General features: G+C 54.8%; 1 protein-coding gene across 3 annotated transcripts; it reads left to right on the top strand.

Moving 5' to 3' along the window:
* The first annotated feature begins 9,465 nt into the window (after nucleotides 1-9,465).
* KIF12 (kinesin family member 12) lies at nucleotides 9,466-16,420 on the top strand. Of its 3 annotated transcripts, none has more exons than XM_081151937.1 (19): nucleotides 9,466-9,576; nucleotides 9,649-9,714; nucleotides 9,805-9,883; nucleotides 10,029-10,156; nucleotides 10,243-10,318; nucleotides 10,654-10,788; nucleotides 10,948-11,083; nucleotides 11,806-11,897; nucleotides 12,043-12,190; nucleotides 12,747-12,865; nucleotides 12,948-13,052; nucleotides 13,598-13,700; nucleotides 13,782-13,872; nucleotides 14,049-14,135; nucleotides 14,509-14,599; nucleotides 14,670-14,774; nucleotides 15,366-15,466; nucleotides 15,553-15,674; nucleotides 15,995-16,420. In XM_081151937.1, exons 1-19 carry the CDS (start codon nucleotides 9,551-9,553, stop codon nucleotides 16,132-16,134), a joined length of 1,950 nt encoding a protein of 649 aa, XP_081008063.1. In that variant the 5' UTR covers nucleotides 9,466-9,550; the 3' UTR covers nucleotides 16,135-16,420. The 3 variants fall into 3 exon arrangements, with proteins under 3 accessions (XP_081008063.1, XP_081008062.1, XP_081008061.1); XM_081151936.1 differs by having other exon boundaries at nucleotides 12,040-12,190; XM_081151935.1 differs by having other exon boundaries at nucleotides 10,240-10,318.
* Nucleotides 16,421-21,313: the final 4,893 nt, after the last annotated feature.

Raw genomic sequence — 21,313 nt, 5'->3', positions numbered from 1 at the left:
AGCCTACCCTTTGTGAAGTGAATGGGTGGAATGTCTCAGTCCTTTTATGCTCTTTCTCATGTCTTGTTTGGGTAACAATTTGCAAAGTAGAACACAGAGGGTGAGAAATGATGGCTGAGGGTGGAGAATAGCAGTGCACATGGCTGAGAGTTACTGAAAGTCCTCTTCCTGCCACCTAGAGCCCCCATTACCAACACCCCAAAGGGCAAGTTTCCCAGAGATGGTCAGGTTGAAATGCCCCTGCCCTTGTCCCACTCCTGACCTGCACCACCGGGTGTGGGGCTGAATAGAGGAGTTGCAAGCCGTGGGCCAGACACCAAGGGGAGGAAGGCACCGAGCCTTCCCCACCAGGGCACAGGATTCTCAGAGCCCCCCTCTTGGGCGGCCCCACCCCCAGCCCTGGTCCCTGAGCAGCCCCTCACCCAAGACCCAGCGCCCAGCGCCCCAGCCCCAGCCCCTGAGCAGAGACTCCTCCTGTAGTTGGCTCCCGTGCCAGCAGGCCGGCCATTTAAGGCTCCACCTCACCCCTTTAAATTCTATTTTTTCAAACCACATTCTTGAACTTGGCAGATAACGTGGCAGCCCGACAAGAGCCCTATTTACTCGGGGAGCCGTGAATGGGCCCTTTATAACAAGCTTCATTAATATTTCTACCTATTGGCCAGCTCTCCGTTTCCTCCCCCTATACAAACAGATTCTCCACACAGAAAGACTTTTCAAATGCTCTTGTTGACTTTCCCCAAACAGGGAGAGCAGCCCGGCCAGCCGAGGAGTGTGAGTGTGCGCAGGGGAGGGGGTGGCATGGGCCACGCCGCCGGCCTGGTGCAGGAAGGAAAGAGGCCCGCTATTCATGGGCAGGGGGCAGCGGGTGAGCTCAGGTATGTCGCGCACAAAGGCACACTCAGCGGCCTGCCCCTGGATTCCAGGGCCTGGCGCGAGCAGCCGCCGGTCCCCTCAGCCCTGCTGCCTGGCCGGGTGACCCTGGGCAAGCCCCTCACTCGTGTTGGGCCACTGTCCTCCATCAGTCGGGTCTACACCCCGCTGCTCGGAGAGTGGTCCATGCACCAGCAGCATCACCGGGAGCTCGTAAGACACACACACTCTCCGCCCAGGTGTCTGTACCTGAGTCTGTGTCTCGGGCTCTCGGGTGATGCACGTGCCCCATGAGATTTCAGACGCCTGGGATGTACAGCACGTGCCCCTCCGCCGGCTCCAGGGCTGTTCTGTGGCTCAAGGGCCATCCCAGGCCTTCCACATCATGGAGAAGGCAGCCACTGAGGCTGTTTTGCTCTCTGCTCTGTGACCACAGGCCTGGCCCACGGCCGGGGCTCAGGAAATAAAGAGACAGAAAAGTGCATTGTCAGGGTCTAAAGCCTTGTGCTAATGATAGAAGTTCTTCCTCGTGGCATGAGAATTGGAAAGAACAGCCTATTCTGTCGTTGGGAAGGTCACACAGCCTCAGGAGCCTTCTAATAGTGCAGTGGACAGTGGGCCGAGCAGCCTGTGCCTTGGGGATGTGCAAGCAGAGGCCGGGGGACCTGAGAGAGACGTTAAAGAAAGCGCGAGCCCCTTGTGTGCCTCTGGACTGAGAAAGAAACAGCGCAGGGAATGGGCTGTCGCCCGTCACCACCAAGCAGGCTCACAGGGGCCTGGCAGCGCCTTTGGAAAGAGGCAGAGCCGTTCAGATGCTGCCGATGCCCTCCGACCGTGAGGATGTGTCCAAACGCCTTCGACTCCCTTCCTTGTACGTGTGCTAAATGTTTATTCTGTGTGTCAGGCCGTCAGCTGGACCTTAGGGACACGAAGGTCAATAGAATAGACTTTGTCCTTGCCTTCTCAGGGGAGAAGACAATCAACAAGAAAATAAAAATATAAATACAAATGCTGGGCATTAAGCAAAGGAGGGTGACAGAGATAAGGTAGTGGGTATGGGGGCCGGGGGAACCTAGAAAAGGTATCACTGAAAGGTGGCTTTTTAAATTCAAGCCTGAAGACAGAGGAGCCAAACATATGAGGATCTAAAGGAAGGGCACTCCCGGCAGTGGGAACAGCATGTGCAAAGGTCATGAGGCAGGAAATACTTGGTGCTTTGAAAGGGGATCAGCCTATAGGGCAATAGCATTTCTCATGCAAGTGGGAGAGGGGTAGTAATTTCCACCTTGCAGACCTGCGGGAAGGAAGGATGGCACAAAGGAAGTGCTCAGAGCGTAATGTGCATGCTCTTAACTGATCTTCAGGCCCCTGTGGCTGCGTTAGGCCCTTATCAGGACTGCTGTCTGCTCTTTCCGTCTCTCTGGAGCAGTAGGAACCATGCTTCAGCCTAGACCACGGCCCAGAACAGGGTCAGCTGAGCTGGAGGGGCTGAATGAGCTGCCTGTGTGTGTCTTGGCTACCTATATCTTACCTTTTTGGGGAGGGGGAGGCTGCCCTCTCCTGGGAAACCGCCCAGCTTTGGCTAGCCTAGGTGGCTTGGACAGAAATCCCTGACCCCCTGCCTAGGTCTCAGCAGCCAAAGGCCAGGCATTCTTGGAAGCATGGAGCCCTCTGCCCAGCCCACACCCCACTCCCTGGCCAGTCCTTAAGTACCAGGCTGGAAATAACCAGTTGTCTCCACCCCTTGGGGCTGTGGGCTCCCCCACCACAGGGGCTGAGGTGGCTGGGCAGAGCAGGGCAGGAGGGCTGTCCCAAGAGAGGCCTCTTGGATTCTTCCAGTTGGGAGGCCCCTACTTTCAGGCTTCGGGGGTAGGAGGAGTTGGTTCAATTTCTGGATTTGCCACTGACTACCCAGGAGCCCTTCAAAATCTGCCTTAACAATCTGAGCCTGTTTCTTTATCTATGCAATGGAGTCGATCACTCCCTCTGGGGTTGTTGTGAGAATGAAATGGCATGATAGATGTAGGAACTTTGTAAACTGTAGAGTGCACTGCACATGGAAGAAACCATGGTTGTATTCAAGGTCATGAAAAGACAGTTCTGGCATACAGTCCCATCTCTACCTCAGGGAGGATCACAGCACTTCTGAGAGTCTCAGTTTCCCCAACTGTGATATCTGGGTCCTTCTCCCTACCTCAAAGGGTTGCTATTAGAATCCAATTTATTCAAATAATATATGCATTGAGCCCCTACTATGTGCATTGCTCATGGCATTCTAGAAACCTTGGGAAAGGTAGGCTCCCTTTCCTTCTTCAATTTCAGGCAGTCCTTTCCTGAAGACTCAAAATAAGCCAAGGGTATATTCAGAAAACCAGACAAAGGACAGAGGAGGGGCAGGGTTCTAGATCTCAGACGTGGCCCCCACAATCAGATTGCTGGTTGAGATCCTGCTTCAGTCTCTTACTGTCCTGGTGACTTTGGGCAAGTTACCTAGCGTCTGCAAGCCTCAGTTTCCCCATCCATAGAGTAGGGAGACTATTAATACCGCAGAAGACTGTTGCCATGATTCAATTACAGCAACTGATAGGCAGTGCTTAGCTCAGTCCCTGGCCCATTGTGTATGATCTGTAATGTTTGCTGCTATGAGAAGTAGCAGTAAATATAGTTCATCGTTGTGGTAGTAGCAGTGGTAAACTACTAGTAGAATATAAGTACTAGTAGTAGCAGTAGTGGTAAGGGTATTAGTAGTCTAGGTTATAGCAGTCATAGTAGCAGAGGTACTGCTGGAAGTACTGGTGGTGGTGGTAGAAGTACTACTTGTACCAGTAAACAGTGTTTTCTCCCAGAAATCCCAGAATCCCAGAGCAGGCAGGGTCTTAGGTGCCTCTGGCCCCTGGCCTCCTCGTTTGCATTAGGAAACACTGAGGCGTGGGTGGAGGGGGCGTCTCCATTGGGTAGCAGAGCAGGGAATGCAGGGTGGGCTGGAGGCATGCTTCCCGCTGCTCCCTGGCGACCCGCTCTGAGGGCTTGGGCTGATGTGGAAGCCCAGGCTCTGCGTTCCAGGTCCTTAGCCGCCAGAGGAGCAAGTCGGCAGTGGGGCCTGGCACCCACCCAGGCCTCGGGAACTCAGTGTCCTTCTCACTGATAGGGTGGGTGGGTTTTCCTGGGAAGAGCCAGAATAATCACAGGAAGGGGCTCCTGGGCATCCCTGGGCTCTGCTCCTCCAGAAAAGTGAGTGAAGACAAGTTCCCAGCCAGGACCATTCCCCAGGCTTCCATGGAAGCTTCTGGCTTTGGGCAGTTTGGAGTATGATCCCATGTTTTCCTGGCCTTCCACCCCACTAAGCAACAGTTTGCTCTTCAACTTGTCTGACCTCTGGGCTTTTGTTTATGCTGCTCCTTTTGTTTGAAATGCTCTTCTCCCTTCTGCCTTCCTCAATTTCTACCCATCTTTTTAAGCCTGTCCCAATGCCACCTCCTCCAGGAAGCCTCCCCAGATTCCCAGCGGTTGCTCTCTGGCCAGGATTCCCTTTCTTTGCCTGTGCTCCCATGGTATTTGGGTCCAGCTGCTATGAGTAGTCCATTTATCAGATATGGCCTTTTTCACCAACTAATTCTTGACTTCAGAGAGCTTAGGGTTCTCTGAGGCAGACAGATGTTGATGAGCCCCCAGCTGCTGCCGCCTAATGGATTAAGATCATGGGGCTGGTGGGCATGGGAGGGTGTAGGTCCCCAGAGGAAGACTCCCATCCCAATCCAGGAGGGCTTCCTGGAAGACGATGTAGTCACTCTGAGCTCACAACCAAACAACACAGGGGATTGTTAGTATCTAGTTTGTGACCCAGCACATAGTGGGCACTTTGGGTGTGCTTAATTAGCATTCCCACTGAATGTACAGCTGCATCTCCCACATTGGACATCTTACTGTCTGTCACCTGTGTGGAGGAAAGTTAGAAGGGAAGAAAAATCTGGGAAACTCGATGGACCCCATCCCTGTTCGGCTTATGATTTCTCAGTGGACCCCAAGCTAGAAATGAACGGAGAGGCTCCGGGGACCACAATGAGACGGCTCACCAGAAAGGTGGGTGGACCGGAAAAAGCAGGCTAAGGGTCTCAAAATGCCCAGCAGGGTCTAGGAAACCACTATCAGAAGACAACCCAAGACAACACTGGATGGGATGACTTTGGTCATCGAGAAAAATTGAAAGCTGAAGTTGTCCAGCCTGGCTGCACATTAGGTCCACCTGGCGAGCTTTCAAACACAGATGCCCTGGCCCCACGCCCCAAACCAATTAATCAGAACCCCTGGAGGCAGGATCTGGATTCCGAGGTGATTCTGATGCCAGGGGTGGAGCTCCACTGCCTTAAAGTATCACTCAACAGTCCCCAGGGAAGAAGGCAGGGCAGTGTAAAAGCCAAAGAGGGAGCATGTTTCGAAGGAGATGGTTAAACTAAGGCAACTGTGTACTTAAAAGGTCAACTTTGGTTATCCAAGTTCAGCTTTGCAGAACAGCTCACAGAGAAGGGTTGCAGAGAGCAGAGGACGGAACACAAGTTCTGGCAACGGTCAGATTCCCACATCATTTAGTGGGTGTGAGACCTTGGGCACATTACTGAACATCTCTGAGGCTCCGTTTTCTCATCTGAAAAATGGAAACCATCGTAGTGCCAATCCCAGAGGGTTGCTTTAAAAATTAATTAAAATGAAGTAGAAAAAGTACCCAAGTGTTCAATAAATATCAACTCCCATCCCTCTGACTCAGAAGGTTCCAGACACATGAGGCATCATTATGCAAGAGAGGGTCCTTAACACTTTACCGTTAACATTCTTACGTATTCACATTATTGTTTTTAGAGGAAAATATCCAGCTCATAGGTAAGTCATTCCTGGGGGAACAGTGGATAGGCTGACTCAGGGGAAAGCTGTCTATGTTTCTAGGGAGAAGAGCTGAGGTCCTAGAAACAACAGGAAATTTCAACAACTCTGAGTCCTCCACAACCTCCCAGAGATGCTCATCTTCACCAAAAGATGAAGTTGGCTTCAGGGCATCATTTCCTCTTACGTGGACATTGATGCCTTCATCAGACAGACAGTCAGGGTGTGTGTCTCTGTGTCGGGCCTTGAGCTGGGCCTGGGAGAAGATCTCTCCCTTCACGAAGCTCCTTGCTGAGCAGGAAGCCTGGCATGACTGCAGGAAGCCAGACACAGCAGAGCAGCCTCGTGAGGCTGCAGAGGAGAGGAGCCAGGCATTGAGAGGAGAGTGGCCCGGGAGCGCCAAGGGGTTGCTGTGACTCTCTCCACTTCTCCCTCAAATCACTGCTCTTCACCATGAATGCAAGTGCTGCTTCAGCCCATATTGCCCCTCCTTTCAGCTTCCCCATCTGTAAAATGGGGGTCGGGGACCAGAAAGAAGTAAATCCAATGGTTCCCTATGGTCCCTGCTTTAGAGAATTTTGTGAAATGAGTCCTATGGCCTAAATTCACGTTTCAATTAAAGATTACAGCAAGCTCTGTTTGGAAAATTTCACAACTGGCCTTGGATCCATCTGGCTTTTCCTCCACCGGCGGGGGGGGGGGGGGTACATGTGGGACGATGATAGATGAGGGCCCCGTGAGAAAAGGACAATTTCCTTCCTCCCTGATCTTTTTAGTCATCTCTCTCCCACCTCAGTCCAATGCAAGGCTGTCTGGCAGGGTGGGCCCCAGACTCATCTGGGAGTTTGGCTGGGGCTGGGAGAGTGTCACCCAGCTTCTGGGCACATTTGAGAGCAGTTTTGTGGCAGGGCCTGGTGATCTCCATGATAAATGAGTCCCTGAAGGAATCTTAACATCATGAAGTTAAGTGTTTGTGGTTAGCCTTGAGAGAAGGGAGGGAGGAGAGGTGGCAGTTGGGGAGAGATCACCGGCCTCCCTTCCTCCTTCCTGGCTCCTTCTCTTCTCCAACCAACACTTGCTGCGCTCCTACTGTGTGCAGGGCCTTGTGCTCAGAGACTGCACGGATGACCAACTAACGGGAAGACCAACCTAGTGTATTCAGTACTGAACAGTCCCAGGAGGATGTGGGGACAAACACAACTCCAATCTGACCTGGTGGGAAGGGGCAAGACTTTCCATGGGAAGGTTTGCAGGACAAGCCCACCAGGTAGAAGGTGGCGCTCCTGGCAGAGGGAAGAGCAGCAACAAATGTCTAGAGGAATCAAAGGGACGCCCAGGAAAGCTTTTGGGCTGGAGCACAGGGGTAGAGGGCGGTGGGTCGTGGAGAGGGACAACCAGAGGGGTGAGCACAAGAGAGTCCGAATGACCTTGGGGCTCAGTGGGGGAGCTCAGTCTTTATTCTGAGGCCCCAGGGCATCAGGGCAGGCTCTTCCCAGGGAGGATAACTGGGGCTGAAAGGAGGAGCGGATCCAAGGGGCAGGGACCAGGAGCAGGGGTGTGCGTGGGAGGGTCCCTGATTGCTCAATGATGCTTTCATCCACTCCCTCAAGGAGCATCCCGTGAAGGCCTGCTCACCCCTCTCCACACAGCAGGCTGGGGAGCCCTTGCACAGTGCTCAAGCTCAGCAAAAAATGTATGGAAAGAGCCTGGTACGCTTGACAAAGCCTCCTTTGTGACCAGCCCTGGGGCCGGGGTGGCACGGTACTCTGCTGCCTTCTAGTGAAGCCTGTAGGTACAGCTCTGCAGGGTAACGCCAGCTTCTAAACTGCTCCAAGTTTCCCCAAATGCCTCCCCTCTGTCCTTCCCTCAACCATGGGGATGGCTATTCTTGATTTAAAAGTGCAGTTTGGGAATAGAGGGCAAGCTCAGAACATCCAATGATGTGCACCTTCTGACCCAGGTTCGGGGTCTGGTGCAAAAGTCCCTACAAACAGCTCATCACACCCCAGCGTGCACACATCCCCTGTCTCCACACTTGTCTCAAAATCCCTTCTGTGAGGCTCATCTCAGTCCAGTGTGGGGTGGACAGCAAACTGATTAAGCCAACGCACACTAAGTGTGAACGGCTGACAGCCCTTAACCCCTTTAAGTGCCTTTAAGGGAGCAACTGTTCACTTAAAATGAAAAGGCAGCCAGCCACAGCAGATAGCAACAGGCTCAGAGCTCCGGGTTTAAACCTCAGCTCTGCCATTTACAGCTGCTTTCTGCCTACCTCTGTTTTCGTGTGGGTTTGTTTTGTTTTTTTTTATCTGAAAAACAGGAATAGTCATTCTTGTCCTAGGATTAAAAAAATATACTGAAAGATTAAGGAACCTCAGAGTTGAAAGGAATCTTGAAGATCATCTAGGGATTTTTATTTTGACTTTTAGATAAATCTTTATAATTTATGAGTGACTTTCAAATAAAGATACTCTTCGAATTATGATAGGTTTATGGCCCAATAAGCCCATAGTAAGTTAAAAACATATTCAGTCTAAAATTCATTTACCACTATACTGTAAAGTATCGGTTGTTTGCCCTTGTGATCGTGTGGCTGACTGGCTGCCCAACACCAACACCACGAGAAAGTATCCTACTGTGTATCCCTAGTCTGGGAAAAGATCAAAATGCAAAATTCAGAGTACGGTTTCTACTAAATGCTTATTGCTTTTGCACTATCGTAAAGTCAAAAAATCCTAAGTTGAACCGCTGTAAGTCAGGGACCGTCTGTCTGTACACTGTCTCGTCCAAATCTCAGAACAACTATGTAAAACCATGAATCTCTTTTTACAGGAAGGAAACAGTTTAAGAAAGGGGAAATGACTTGCCTGGGCTCTGGTATGTTACTGGCAGAGCTGGGGACAAATGGCTCTTTGCTCTACCTAACTCTTCCTGCTAGAAGGCCCCAAAACCCTCACCTGCCACCCTGCCCTCCCTCCCCCTACAGGCCTCTGAACTCCTCCAAAGCCCCTGCACAGTGGACTGTACTTGCCTGACTCCCTAGCAAGACTATGGGATTCCTCGGTCAGGTGCCCTGCACAGAGACCAGCACTGAATGGGTGAGGGCCCTTCCCCAGCACATTCACAGACTCTGCCACTGTCATAAGCCAGACCAGGAGAGAGCTGAACAACAGTCCTGGCCTTGGATCAGCCTTGGAGCTGGAGAAGCAGGTGGCCCAATGTTTAACCAGATGCTTTGGAGCCTTCTGTCAACTCAGTTGGAGAACTCAATCCAGCCAGGTCTTCCAACAGCTAAGACCTGGGCCCTCCCGCCATCTCTGCCTCTCCCCTCCTGGGCCCGGGGACTTGAAGAAGCTGGAGCTTCTGGGGAGGGGGGGGCACACTGCAAAACTGGAGGAGTATGTGGTTAGAGTAAGAAGAGCCTGGTCCGCGCTCTGCCCGGGCTTGCTTGCGGTGTGGCCTTCCCAGCCCTGCCTCAGTATCCCCATCTGTGCAGAGGAGGCTGTTCTGGGTAGGCCCTCCTGATGGGCCTGGGCAAGAGCAGAGGATCCTCGGACTCCAGAACCCCCTAGCTAGCTTGCGAGAGACTTTCTCCACCACAGAGGTGAGGCTGGGTAAATCTTTAACTTGCGGGCCCAGGGCAGGCCCCAGCCTTTCCGGATGGATGACTGCCTGGGAGGGGGGTGCGGGGGTGGGGGGTGTAAGGTGTGTACAGCCAGTCCCAGTGTGGTGGAGAAGGGAGGGTAGTGGGGAGGGAAAGGGGCGAGACTGAGCAGAGCTAACTCCGTGAGCAAAACAGAACATGGAAGAACGCGGGTCCCCCGATGGGTAAGCACAGGTTCCGGGAGGTCCGAGGCGCCCCTGGGCACAGGGAGAGTTTAACCCGCCTCGCTGCCGCAGGGACCCCGCGCGGAGCCTGGAGCAGGGGCTAGAGGGGCCGGAAACGCCCATCCAGGTGGTGCTCAGGTGGGTATAGGTTGGCTAGGATGTGCCCGAGGGAGGAAGGGGCCGATGGAGACGTGGGGATGGCCCATCCACCCTCCCGTCGGACCCCAGGGTGCGTCCCATGAGCCCAGCCGAGCTGCGCCGAGGGGAACAGAGCGCGCTGCACTGCTCAGGGACCAGGACTCTGCAGGTGAAGAACCCTCCCGCCCCCACCACCTAAAAAACCCGACGGGCCGACGCCTCACCCCTTCCCCCAGGCCACCCCGCCCAGGCCCCGCCCTCCCGGGCCCCGCCCTCCCGGGCCCCGCCCCCTTCTCCACCGCCCCCTCCCTCAGGTGAGCCCCCCGGGCGGGGGCCCCGACGTGGCGTTCCGCTTCGGCGCCGTGCTGGACGGGGCGCGCACGCAGGAGGACGTGTTCCGGGCGAGCGGCGTGCGGCGGCTCGGGGAGCTGGCGCTGCGCGGGTGAGTGAGGCCCCGGGGAGGCCCCGCGCCCGCGCGCTGCCCTGAGCCGCCGCCCAGGTCCAGCCACACACCCCTGCCGCCAGCAGCTTCTCCTGCACCGTCTTCACCTTCGGCCAGACGGGCTCCGGGAAGACCTACACCCTGACCGGACCTCCTCCCCAGGTGGGCACAGCGCGTCCCCCCAGGTCAGGGGTCGGTGGGGCGCCACCGACGGTGCAGACTCCCAGAGGGAAGGGCCTTGGACAGGGCAGCTCAGCCCCATGTATTTGCAGACAAGGAAACTGAGGCCCAAAGAGGCGAAGGGACTTGCCCAACGTGGAGCTCAAGTTTTGTCCCTTTTGCTGACTAGCTCTCAGTGTCCTCATCTGTAAATGGAAGCAATAGTGCTGACTGTGAGGAGTCAATGAGATGCTCCAGGGGACCCTGGCATAGTTCCTGGGCACAGTAACTAAGGGCACTAGAAAGGGTAGTTATTGTGGTGGTGTTTCTGCCCCCAGGGAGAGGGGATGCCGGTACCCCCCAGCCTGGCCGGCATCATGCAGAGGACCTTCGCCTGGCTGTTAGACCGCGTGCAAAACCTGGGTGCCCCTGTCACCCTCCATGCCTCCTATCTGGAGATCTACAATGAGCAGGTGGGGACTGAGATGAAGAGAAAGCCCGCCATTGAACGGAGGCCTTGCTTCCCAAGGAGCTTGGGTCAAGGGGTAGAGTAGGAGGGGGGACTGTTGTCAAAGGCCTGGGAGTGGGTGGACTTGGGACCCCTTCCCTCACACTCCCCCCTCATCTCCCAGGTTCTAGACTTGCTGAGCCTGGGGTCTCCCCGGCCACTCCCTGTTCGTTGGAACAAGACTCGGGGCTTCTATGTGGAGCAGCTGCGGGTGGTGGAGTTTGGGAGTCTGGAGGCCTTGATGGAACTGCTACAAATGGGTGCGTGCTACTTCAGGGGAGCTTTGGGGTACAGGGGTAGCCTGTCCCTCTGCTGTTTACTGAATGCACTCAGGGTCCCTCCTGGAGCTGTGGATGATCAGAGTTGACCCGTGTGGGAGCTAAGGGCCCCCATCCCATCCCCAGACCTGCCTCTTCTGCCTTCCATGCTCTTTCTGGGCCCACCCCTTTCCAGCCCAGGACTTTTGCCTCAGTCAGACCTCTTTTTTGCTCCCAAGAGAGGTCTTCCCACCTCAAGGCTTTCCCTCTCCAATCTGTGCTCTTCCATGCAGCAAAACACACCCCTTTTCCCCTCCAGTGTCCTAAGGGCAAAGGTCATACCTCGTAGCCTAGCCTAAAGGGCCCCTCTGTTCTAGTCTCCAAGTGTATTGAGCACCTACCCCGTGACAGGCACTGGGGATACTGAGATTCTGGGCTCCTGCCCAGCGTTATGCCAGCTGATATCTCTGCCCCCTCTTCCCCCTTCACACAGCAATATGAGGGATGTTTATCAAATGCGAATCTGAGGGACATTCATCCATTCTCTCCATCCCCTCCTTGCTGCGCGTGCTAGAGCCAGACCCACATCCCATCATTCCCCTTTCCTGCTGCTGTGCCTTTGCACAGGCTGGCCCCCCTCACCAGGATGCCTTTGTTCCCTTTCCATCATTGGTGACCACCTGCTCTTCCTATCAGGTCCAGCTCCTGATGCTTTTCCTCTCCAGGTCTCAGCCGTCGAAGGAGCTCAGCTCACACCCTGAATCAGGCCTCCAGCCGAAGCCATGCCCTGCTCACACTCTATATCAACCGCCAGGCTGTGAGTGCTCCAGCTTGGGCAAGGAGCTGGCCCAGGGCCACTCAGCAAGGGTCTGCCTCTGGGTGTATAAACCAACTTGGGTATGCACAGGAGGTCATAGTGGAAACCACGTTCCCGTCAAGCCCTGATCCCCCCATCCCAGCAGATGCCTCCTGTGGACCCTGGGGAACACCCTGTTGGTGGGAAGCTGTGTTTTGTAGACCTGGCCGGCAGTGAGAAGGTGGCAGCCACAGGATCCCGTGGGGAGCTGATGCTTGAGGCCAACAGCATCAACCGCAGCCTGCTGGCCCTGGGTGAGGTCTGGGGGACAAGTCTGACTTCCCAAGTCCTTCCTCTTGCCTGACATAGCTGTCTATGAAGGGCGGGGGGCGGGGGGGGGGGTAGGAGGGGTAGTGGAACTAGAAGAGTTGTGCTGCACAACGAGCTGTGAGCCAGGGGCCACAGGCCTCTTTCTGGCTTCAGCTTTGCTGTTGACTCCTGTCTCCCCTCTTAGAACCTTGTTGATGAACCTAGAAAGCCCATAAACTTTATTCTATTAGAATAAAGCTACATTCTAACCTGGGAGGTAGACACACTCAAGTGCAGAGCATGAGCCCTTAGACATTCAACCTGTCCCTTGTGCAGTTGGGAAGGCTGAGGCCCAGGGAGGCCAAGGGGACTGACCTGTCTCCCTACCTCCACCCCAGAGGGCCCCCCTCTTCATTCAGTCCATTTGTCAGCCATTTCCTGAGCCCCTGCTGAGTGCCAGGCCCTTTGTTGGGCATTGGGGGTGTGGGCAGAGATTCCTGCTCTGCACAGACCAGCTGCATGGCCTTGGGCAAGGGGTGAACCTTGCTCTCCCCCACCCAGGTCACTGCATCTCCCTGCTGCTGGACCCACGGCGGAAGCAAAGCCACATCCCCTTTCGAGATAGCAAGCTCACCAAGCTGTTGGCGGACTCATTGGGGGGGCGCGGGGTCACCCTCATGGTACCTGAAGGGGGCTGGCAGGGAAGAGTGGGGCCTGAGGGAGGGGGTCCCAGAGAGGAACACTCAGGGGCATCCTCCCCAGGTGGCCTGCGTGTCCCCCTCAGCCCAGTGCCTTCCTGAGACCCTCAGCACCCTGCGGTATGCCAGCCGAGCTCAGCGGGTCACCACTCGGCCCCAGGCCCCCAAGGTGAATGGAGGCACATGCAGGCAGAAGGACAGCAGGGGTGATGGTTGGGGTCAAGCCCAGTAGTTGGAGTCTGAGTTGATGTCACAGTTGAGATCTTGGATTGACTCAGAGCTAGGATGAGAGTTGAAATCCTGATGATGGAGTCATGACTGGGTAGGGGTCAGGGTTGGGGTCATGGTCAGAGTATGGCAGGACTAAGGTTGGAGTCTCATTTGGGACATGATTCAGGGTCTGACCTGATACCAACTGGTATCATGATTAAGTTGGAGTTCAGTTGGGGTCTGATGTGGAGTCTCGTTTGGGGTCAGAATCTGAACCAAGGTTTGAACAGAACAGAGTTTGGGGTTGGACTTGGAGCAGCAGGGTCCAGCTTAGACCCCTCCTGCCATTCACCTAAGGCCATAGGCATCTAGGGGGATGTAGCCTTGTGCCAGGATGCAAGGCTGGTGAGGGAAGCATGGGCTGGTTTTAAGCTCCCCTCACTCCCTGGCCCCGGAAGCCCTTGTGCAGAGCACAGAAGGCAGCTCTGGGACATTTCTCTGCAGTCCCCTGTGGCGAAGCAGCCCCAGCATTTGGAGACTGAGATATTACAGCTCCAGGCAGAGAACCGTCTCCTACGGTCCCAACTGGGCCAGAGGGACCTCAAGGGTATGAACGCCCTGGGGGTGCAGGCGGGATGTGGAGAGGGTCTGGGCTCCTGCGGATCCAGCCATCTCCCCCTCCCTGCAGTCTCTGGATCCAGTGGGACCCGAGCAGCCTGGGCCCAGCGGAACCTCTGTGGGATGCTCCAGGAGTTCATGCTGGAGAATGAGAGGCTGAGGTGGGGCTTAGCCAGGGGATCAGTGCCCTTCTCACTGCAGGGCCGCCCCTCCCCGTCCCTGACTCCCTTCTGGCCCCACGTGCCCGCTGGGGCTCATACTACACTGCAGTGCAGGGCTGACTGACACCCTCACCAGCCCTGCTTCCTGCCACCTTCCTGGGGCCTGTTCTTCCCAGGAAAGAGAAGAGCCAGCTGCAGAGTAGCCGGGACCTGGCCCGGGATGAGCAGCGCATCCTGGCCCAGCAGGTCCACGAGCTGGAGCGGTGAGCACGGCCACCAGCCCAGACACAGGCCTTGGGACAGAGGGCAGGTGGGAAAGGGGTAGCTTAATAGAATGGTTAAGAGTCTGACCTCTGGCTTCCGACCACCTGGGTTCAAATTCCAGCTCTGTCACCTCCTAGATGTGTGACTGGGTGAGTCATGTCACCTCTCAGTGCCGGGGTTTCCTCATCTGTAAAATGGAGATGATACAGTGCTGGCCTTACAGGATTGTTTTAGAGACTGGATTGAATGAGCTCATATGTAATGGTGCCTGGCACATAGTCAGTGCCCCAGGAGTGTTTGTTAGAACGGGGGATGTGGGGGCCAGCCTGGTGGTAGGGTTTAGGGCTGCAGGCTCAGGCCCGTTCTTTCCAGGCGCCTCCTCTCTGCCTGCTACCTCCACCCGCCCGGCCTCGGCCCAGCCCCACCATGCTCCTGTGTGATGGTACCAGCTCCCTCCTGCCACGTGAGTCTTCACCCAGCCTGAAGGGGAAGGAGTGGGGACAACAGGGAGCCTCTGACATGCCCTCTTGCAGGCCCTGCCACCTCTCTGCTCCTGGCCCTGCTGCCACCTCTGCCCCCTGTGCCAAGCACCTCTGGTCCACTGGGCTTGCCCACGGAGGGACCTCCACCTGCCCCAGGTAGGAGACCCCAAGGTAGAGGGGAGGGGAGCCTAGGAGAGCTGGAGACCTTGACCTAGGGGGTCAGTCCAGGAGGCTCCAGAGCTCCAGGGCCTCCAGGGTCCCAGGCTGGGTTGTGGGGGAAGTGGCTGGCTTTGGGCTCCTTCTGCCCAGGGTTCATAAGCGTCCTTTGCCTCGCCTCCCGCTGTTCTCGCTCTGCCTTCTTTTGGGAACTCGCCCTGCCGATGCCTGTTCATTCATTCGCTTACACCTTACTCACTCACGCATCTGCTACTCACGTGTTCACTCGCTCGCTCCCCAACCCTCCCCAAAGCTCTTGGCTTTGTACCAGCCCCTGTTCTGGGCACTGAGGGTTCAGACATGGTTCCCGCCCTTAGGGAGTTTCTAGTCCCCAGAGAGTACATTACAAGGGCCACCCGCTGCCCATGGAAGAAGTGACCAACACCCTGCCCCTTTATGCCCATCTGACATTCTGGTTGGCCCGTGGGGCAGGTGTGGCAGGGATGGTAGTGTTGTGGTCAGCACCAGGGAAGTGGGGCACAGAGAGGTGGGGCTGAGGTCACCCAGTGTCGGCTGTGGTCTTTCTTGCAGGTGTTTGGCCCTAAGGCCCCAGATGGCATGCCTCTGTCTGCCCGACCCCCACCCTGGGCACCTCCATGCAGCCCTGGCTCTGCCAAGTGTCCAAGAGAGAGGTGGTCCCTGCCCTGGGGCCAGGGGGTTGGGGGAGGCCTGGGAACTCGAAGGCTCACTTCCCACCACCCGACTCCCCCTGGCCCAGGAGTCACAGTGACTGGACTCAGACCCGAGTGCTGGCAGAGACCCTTACTGAGGAGGAGGTGGTACCTTCTGCACCTCCCCTGCCCGTGGGGCCCCCAAACACATCGCCAGCGCTGAGACACGGTGAGGAAGGGAAAGGGGGAGGGGTCCCTAAGGTTTCCTGTGATCTTAGGCCAGAACTTGCCCTCTCCAGGCCCTAGTCTTTCCATTTCTGAAATAGGGTACATGTTGAGAGATAATTTCTAAGATCTCTCTAGTCTCCAAACTTGGAATTCTCTTGCTAGGGCGACCTTCATGTCTGGTGTATACCTCAGATGTATACCAGAGTCCATGCTGTATGTGGGGGCAGGGCCGAGTGGGTACCACCTGAGGCTTCTCCAGAGGATGCTGGGACCTCATGAGCCCAGGGTAGTGCAGGCCTCGAGTCTCGCTGTGCCCCTCAGGTGGGGCCACAGTTCCAAACCTGGCCCGGAGACTGGAGGCCCTCAGAGACCAGATCGGCAGCTCCCTGCGACGAGGCCGGAGCCAGCCACCCCCCAGTGAGAGCAAACAGAGCCCTAGCCGAGTCCTCCCTCCCTGCTGATAGCAAAATGGAAACCCAGGAGAGCACCGTGTGACCTTGGGCTGGGCTCTTTGCTCTGGGGCTTCAGCCTCCCAATCTATTAAATGGGGATAGCAGCTGCCCATCCATTCTGCAGTCTGGCTGGGCATGGACAGTTCCCGAGAGCTAGGGGCTGAAGGCTGGAGGGCAGTTTCAGGGAGCAAGGGAGGGTGCCACCCCAGACTACAAGAAATGAGACTGGATTCAGAAACCCAAACGAGGCAGCAGGTGATGAAATGTACATAATAAAGAGGCCTCAGCTCCAAGTTTGGTTGGTCCTGTCCTTTGGATAGTCACTTACTTCCCATGGGGTCATCTCAGATGCCAGGGGTTCTTGGGGGAGTCTGAGGAAGGGGAGGCAGGGACTCTTGGCGGAAGTGCATGTGCCCCCTTCTGATCAGGAATATTCCAGGTTTCCATCTCCTTTCATGCATTACATGCGTTTTAATTGAGCGGCTATTCTGCACCACTGGACAGCATGGGGAATAGAATGATGAGCACCTCCAGGCAGGAGACCTGAAGGAAACTGACCTGGCCTCGAGCTGGGGCAGGCGGTGGACCGAGGGGCTTGCTTCTCTGTGCCGCTGCATGTGTCAGTGCTGGAGGGATCATGAGCCCCGAGTTCTGGTGGCACAGACCTGCTCTGAGACCCTGGGCAAGCCCTGCACCCTCCCGAGACCACTTTCTGGTTTTCAGTCAGTTAGATGGGGGACACAGCTCCCTGTCCTGTTGAGCTCTAGTGAGGGTCAGGGAGGCGAGGAATCTCATGATTTCTGGTACAGTGCCCAGTAGGGCGCAGTGGGTCTACAATTAAGGGGAAGCCCAGACATGACATGAGAAATTGCAGGTGCCGGTGGGAGGACCTCATTACAAAAAGAGCCACAAGGCTAACCTAACTCTCCCATTTTATAGTTAGGGAAACTGAGATCCAGGCGGCTATGGAGCGAAACAGAGTGGGGAGGTCCCTCTGTCAGGGCAGGTGCAGTTCTAAAGCAGGTGGACAGGAAAGGTCTCATGCAGGTGACATCTGTGCAGACAGCTGAAGGAGGGGAGGAGGGTGAGCCAGACTCAAGCCGTAAGTCACATTTTTCTGCTCTAGGTAATTTCAATGCCACGTCAGCTTGGGTGGCTCAGTGGGTTTGAGCCTGGGCTCCTCCCCTGCCCAGAGCCCTTCTCTCACTGCTCGTGGCCCTGCTTGCTGGGAGGTCTCCAGCCTCCGGCAGGAAGCCCCTGGCTCTGAGCGTGACACTTTCCTCAGCTGCCCTGGGAGGATGGACGGGCCCCCCAGGCCCCCCGGCTGCTGTTGCCGGTTCATTAGGGTTTGGATGATTCCTTCTGCTGGAGCCAGCCACAACTTTCCAGTTTCCTAGTTCCAGCTCAGCATAGCCCCCACATACTTTCCCAGGGACAGACGCCAGACTCAAAAGGATAAGTCTCCACTACCCCCCTCCCATAAGCCATGTGTCCATCTCCCAGTCAGCATCCTCACTCTAGAACTGCCACTTGTCCAGAATCCTTAAACACTAGAGGAATTCCACAGGACCCAATGACATAGCGAGACTTCAAATCCAGGGGTCCTTACTGAGAACCTGTGAATTGCAGAGGACACGTCTGGAACCCTGAAAGCTATAGGCCTTCCCCAGAATGCTGAATTATGGGGCAGTTCTTTGGCCCCATGAAATAAGGTAATACTTCTCCAGAACAGTCAGACTTAGAACATTGGTACCTCAGGACATTAGATCTGGGGCAGCTCTTGGAAATCCTGAAACACTGTAGGGGATTCCCAGAATTCCAAATCCTTAAAAGATCTCTCTGAAATTTTAAAACATTGTATAGAAGTTAGGAGGGATTCTCTGGAAATTTGGCTGGGGATGGGGTTGTTCATCAGAGCTCAGAGGGTTATCCAAGAGTTTCTAGAATGCTGGCCAATCTAGAGAGCAACCTAGCTGTCTAGAACCCTGTCTGAGTTCTCCAGATCCTTGGGGACCCGACTCCTGGCCAGCGCAGGGTGGATTGTAGGACAGCACAAGCTTCAGGAAAAGCACTCCTGTGGATACTTGTGTTTAAAAGACTCCGAGGTCTCATCTGGGCAGCCAACCCCCAAGAGGTGAAGTCAGTGTGAGAGTTTGTGAAGACCCTTCTGCCAAGAACATCCTGCCCCATCTCTCTCTGCTTTGGCCACACTAGCTTTCTCTCACCACCCAGGTGTTCCCAGCTTTCTCTTACAGTCTTTCTTCCCCTTATCTAATGACCCATTTGCCCCAAATTCATGTTTATTGAATGTTATACACAACAGGTTCATTTCAGCTGCTTTGAAGGATATTTTGTGTCCTCTTAGGTGACTTTTTCCATGTCCATCTTCTGACTGAGCTTCTAAACACTCGTTTTCCCTTATTTTAAGCAAACAGGTGGGGCCAGGTGGGGCAGGTAAGGGTGGCTTTGCTATGAAATAAAGAGCAGCAGTTACCGGAACTTGTAGACAGGCTGGTGCTGTGGTTGGAGACTAGGATCGGAGTAGGAGACCTGGGTTCTAAGCACACTGCAAAAGGCCTACTATGTGAGCCAGACAAGTCCCCTGGCCATCACTGACATCTGTATTGGCTGGCCATCAAGGGAGACCTTGGAAGTTGGCCAGAGGCATCTTCCTCAAGAACCTTCACTGAGCTCGTGGCTCCGATCATGCTCTCCCTCGCCCAGCACACACCGTTACTAAGTCCCTACTTGAAGGCCAGGCCTGCTCCGCTGGGCATGGGGGGACTGGCCTGGCCTATTCCCAAGGAGCTTCCAGACAATTGGGGGGAAAGAACAATAAAAGTGACAATTGGTAGCAATGGAATAAATAACAATTAGCAAGTTTATGTGGTGCAAAGCATTGTTTCCAGTACTTGCCATGTATTAACTCATTGATTACTCATAACTACTCTGTGCAGTAGGTACTATTTTTATCCTCATGTTGCAGTTAGGAAACCAAGGCAAGAAGAGGTTCAGGAACTTTTCCAAGGTCTTACAGCTAGTAGGTGGCAGAAGTGGGATTTGTACCGGGGTGGTCTGGCTCCTGATTATGTGTTCTCAACCACCATGCAGAGGTCTTTGAAGAGGCAGAGGAAGGGACTTCCCAAGGTCTTTTCCCTCCATGGAGGAACCCTCATCAACCTCAAAGATAAAGGAATTCTTTACAAACTACCCAATGAAGCAGGATTCTGGGAAGCCTGAGCTAGAACCAAGAGAGTTAGAACTGAACCCCTAACGTCTAACCTTCGTGCGGTGGACGGGGTGGCCCTGGGTGGAGATCTGGGTGGTCTCCAGTCTACAGAGTTTTGGGCACACCCACTCCCTTTCTCAGCCTCGGTCTGCCCTACATACAGCAGTGGGAGCCTGGGCTAGGTAGGTAAGGTCTCTGAACCTCAGTCTCCTCCTCTGTGAAGTGGGGATAAGGTTGGTCTACTCTGTGAGAAGTTAATAAGCGCTCATAGGGAATGATGTGAGGATTGAGAGTGGACCCATATACACTGTTTGGGACACAGCCTGGCATGCAGTCAGTGCAAAATTAATGCTATTACTATTTTTATTACTAATGGATGCTCTCAGCACGAATGTTCTGCCATTCCTGTACTCTCAGGAGAAGAATTATATTCATATCTGGACTCCAGTTATCTGTTGGCTTCTTCCAGGGAGAGGTGTCCATTCAGGACTCCTGCCCAATGAAGGCACCAGGGGAGAGTTCCTGCTGCCCTCCCCAGGCAGCTGTCTGGGAGGAATTCATTTGTCTTCATTGAAAAAAAGCCAGCGGGACTTTGCGAAGAGTCTAGCTTGCCTCGTGGTTTCAGAAAAGAGCTATCTCAGTCCCCCTGAGGACATTGGGTGACGTCACCTTGGTCAGCCAGGAGTCAGGCTGGCCACCGGAGGTCCTGCTTTAAGGGACAGATAAGGCCAGCCTGAGAAGAGCAGGAAATGTGTGTCTTCCTGGATGCAGACAGACCTTTGGAAGTTTATTCCTTCGGGAGCCCTGTCTTTAGAGGCGCAAAGGGGACCAGACCCTGGGCCACCAGCTCTGTCCCGGGGGCAGCCTGATCTCAAAGACACTCAGCTCCAAAGAGTCTCACCCTTTGCTTCTCTGGGCTAAGCCTCCTGCTCTCACAATCAGGAAGCTAAACTGACAACACCTGAGGGCCCCTCCACCCAGGGGTGGCATTGACTATTTGCTAGGCTCTCTCCAAAGGGCAAGAACATGATGTGTTTCTTGTCATTTACTTCACCACTCTGAGCTCTTTTTAACCCCATTTAACAGGGAAAGACTCTGATTCAGAAAGGCGGAGTAACTCAGTGCAGATCAAACAGGCAGGAAGGGGTCACGGCCATGGCTGGAAACCAGGTCTATCCGGGTACAAAGTTCAGCTGCTTAACCACCACTCTAATGACAGAGCCCTGGGCATCCTCCCAGGTACACAGACTAATTCAAACTCAGTGACACAAGGAAAACACCCCCGAGGAGCAAGGGCTCTTTGCTTTTTAAATTGTATCATTCATTGTCTCCGTCACTCGCTCACTGATCGCTGTTCAAGGACTTGGGGAGGATTTCAGTGTCCCAGTCTCCCTCGCCTGTCTTCTATCTGGATGGTCCCTATTGGGGTCTGACCTCACAGTTCTAAGTAAGCCAATTAGCATGTGTTCACTGAGCACCTACTAAGTGCCCAGCACAGTGCTAGGCAGGCACTGAGCAGGCTCCTGGCTGGAGAAGGGAAAGCCTGACTCCCGAAAGCCTGACTCCAGCTGTGAGGAGTTCAGCAAAGGGAAACAGCCCACCCCCAGCTCAGGTCTCTGAAAGAACACGGCCCAAGGCCCTGCTGTTTATCAGGGACAGGGGCTGGGAGGTCAGCAGAGTGACTCAGGTGGGTGTCAGGGAGACAGATCTGGGTTTCAGTTGCTGTTCACTGGCTGGGTGCCCTTTGACACTGGATCACCCGATTTCTCTGCCTCGGTTTCCCCATCTGCAAAGTATGACTACCATCGTAGTGAAATGATTGTACCTTAATGGGAAGACTCAGTAAGAGGTGCTGGTGGAGTGCTCAGCACGGGGTTTGGCACATTGCACATCGCAGGACCTTAATCAAGTTATGATTCAGGTTACAGCCTCTGTGGTCTTTAACAGCCGTTCCCAATT

The sequence above is a fragment of the Miniopterus schreibersii genome (genome assembly GCF_964146895.1).
Source record: "Miniopterus schreibersii genome assembly, chromosome: 11".
Taxonomy (NCBI): domain Eukaryota; kingdom Metazoa; phylum Chordata; class Mammalia; order Chiroptera; family Miniopteridae; genus Miniopterus; species Miniopterus schreibersii.
The sequence above is the reverse complement of the archived record's forward strand: the minus strand, read 5'-3'. Positions and strand labels throughout refer to the sequence as shown.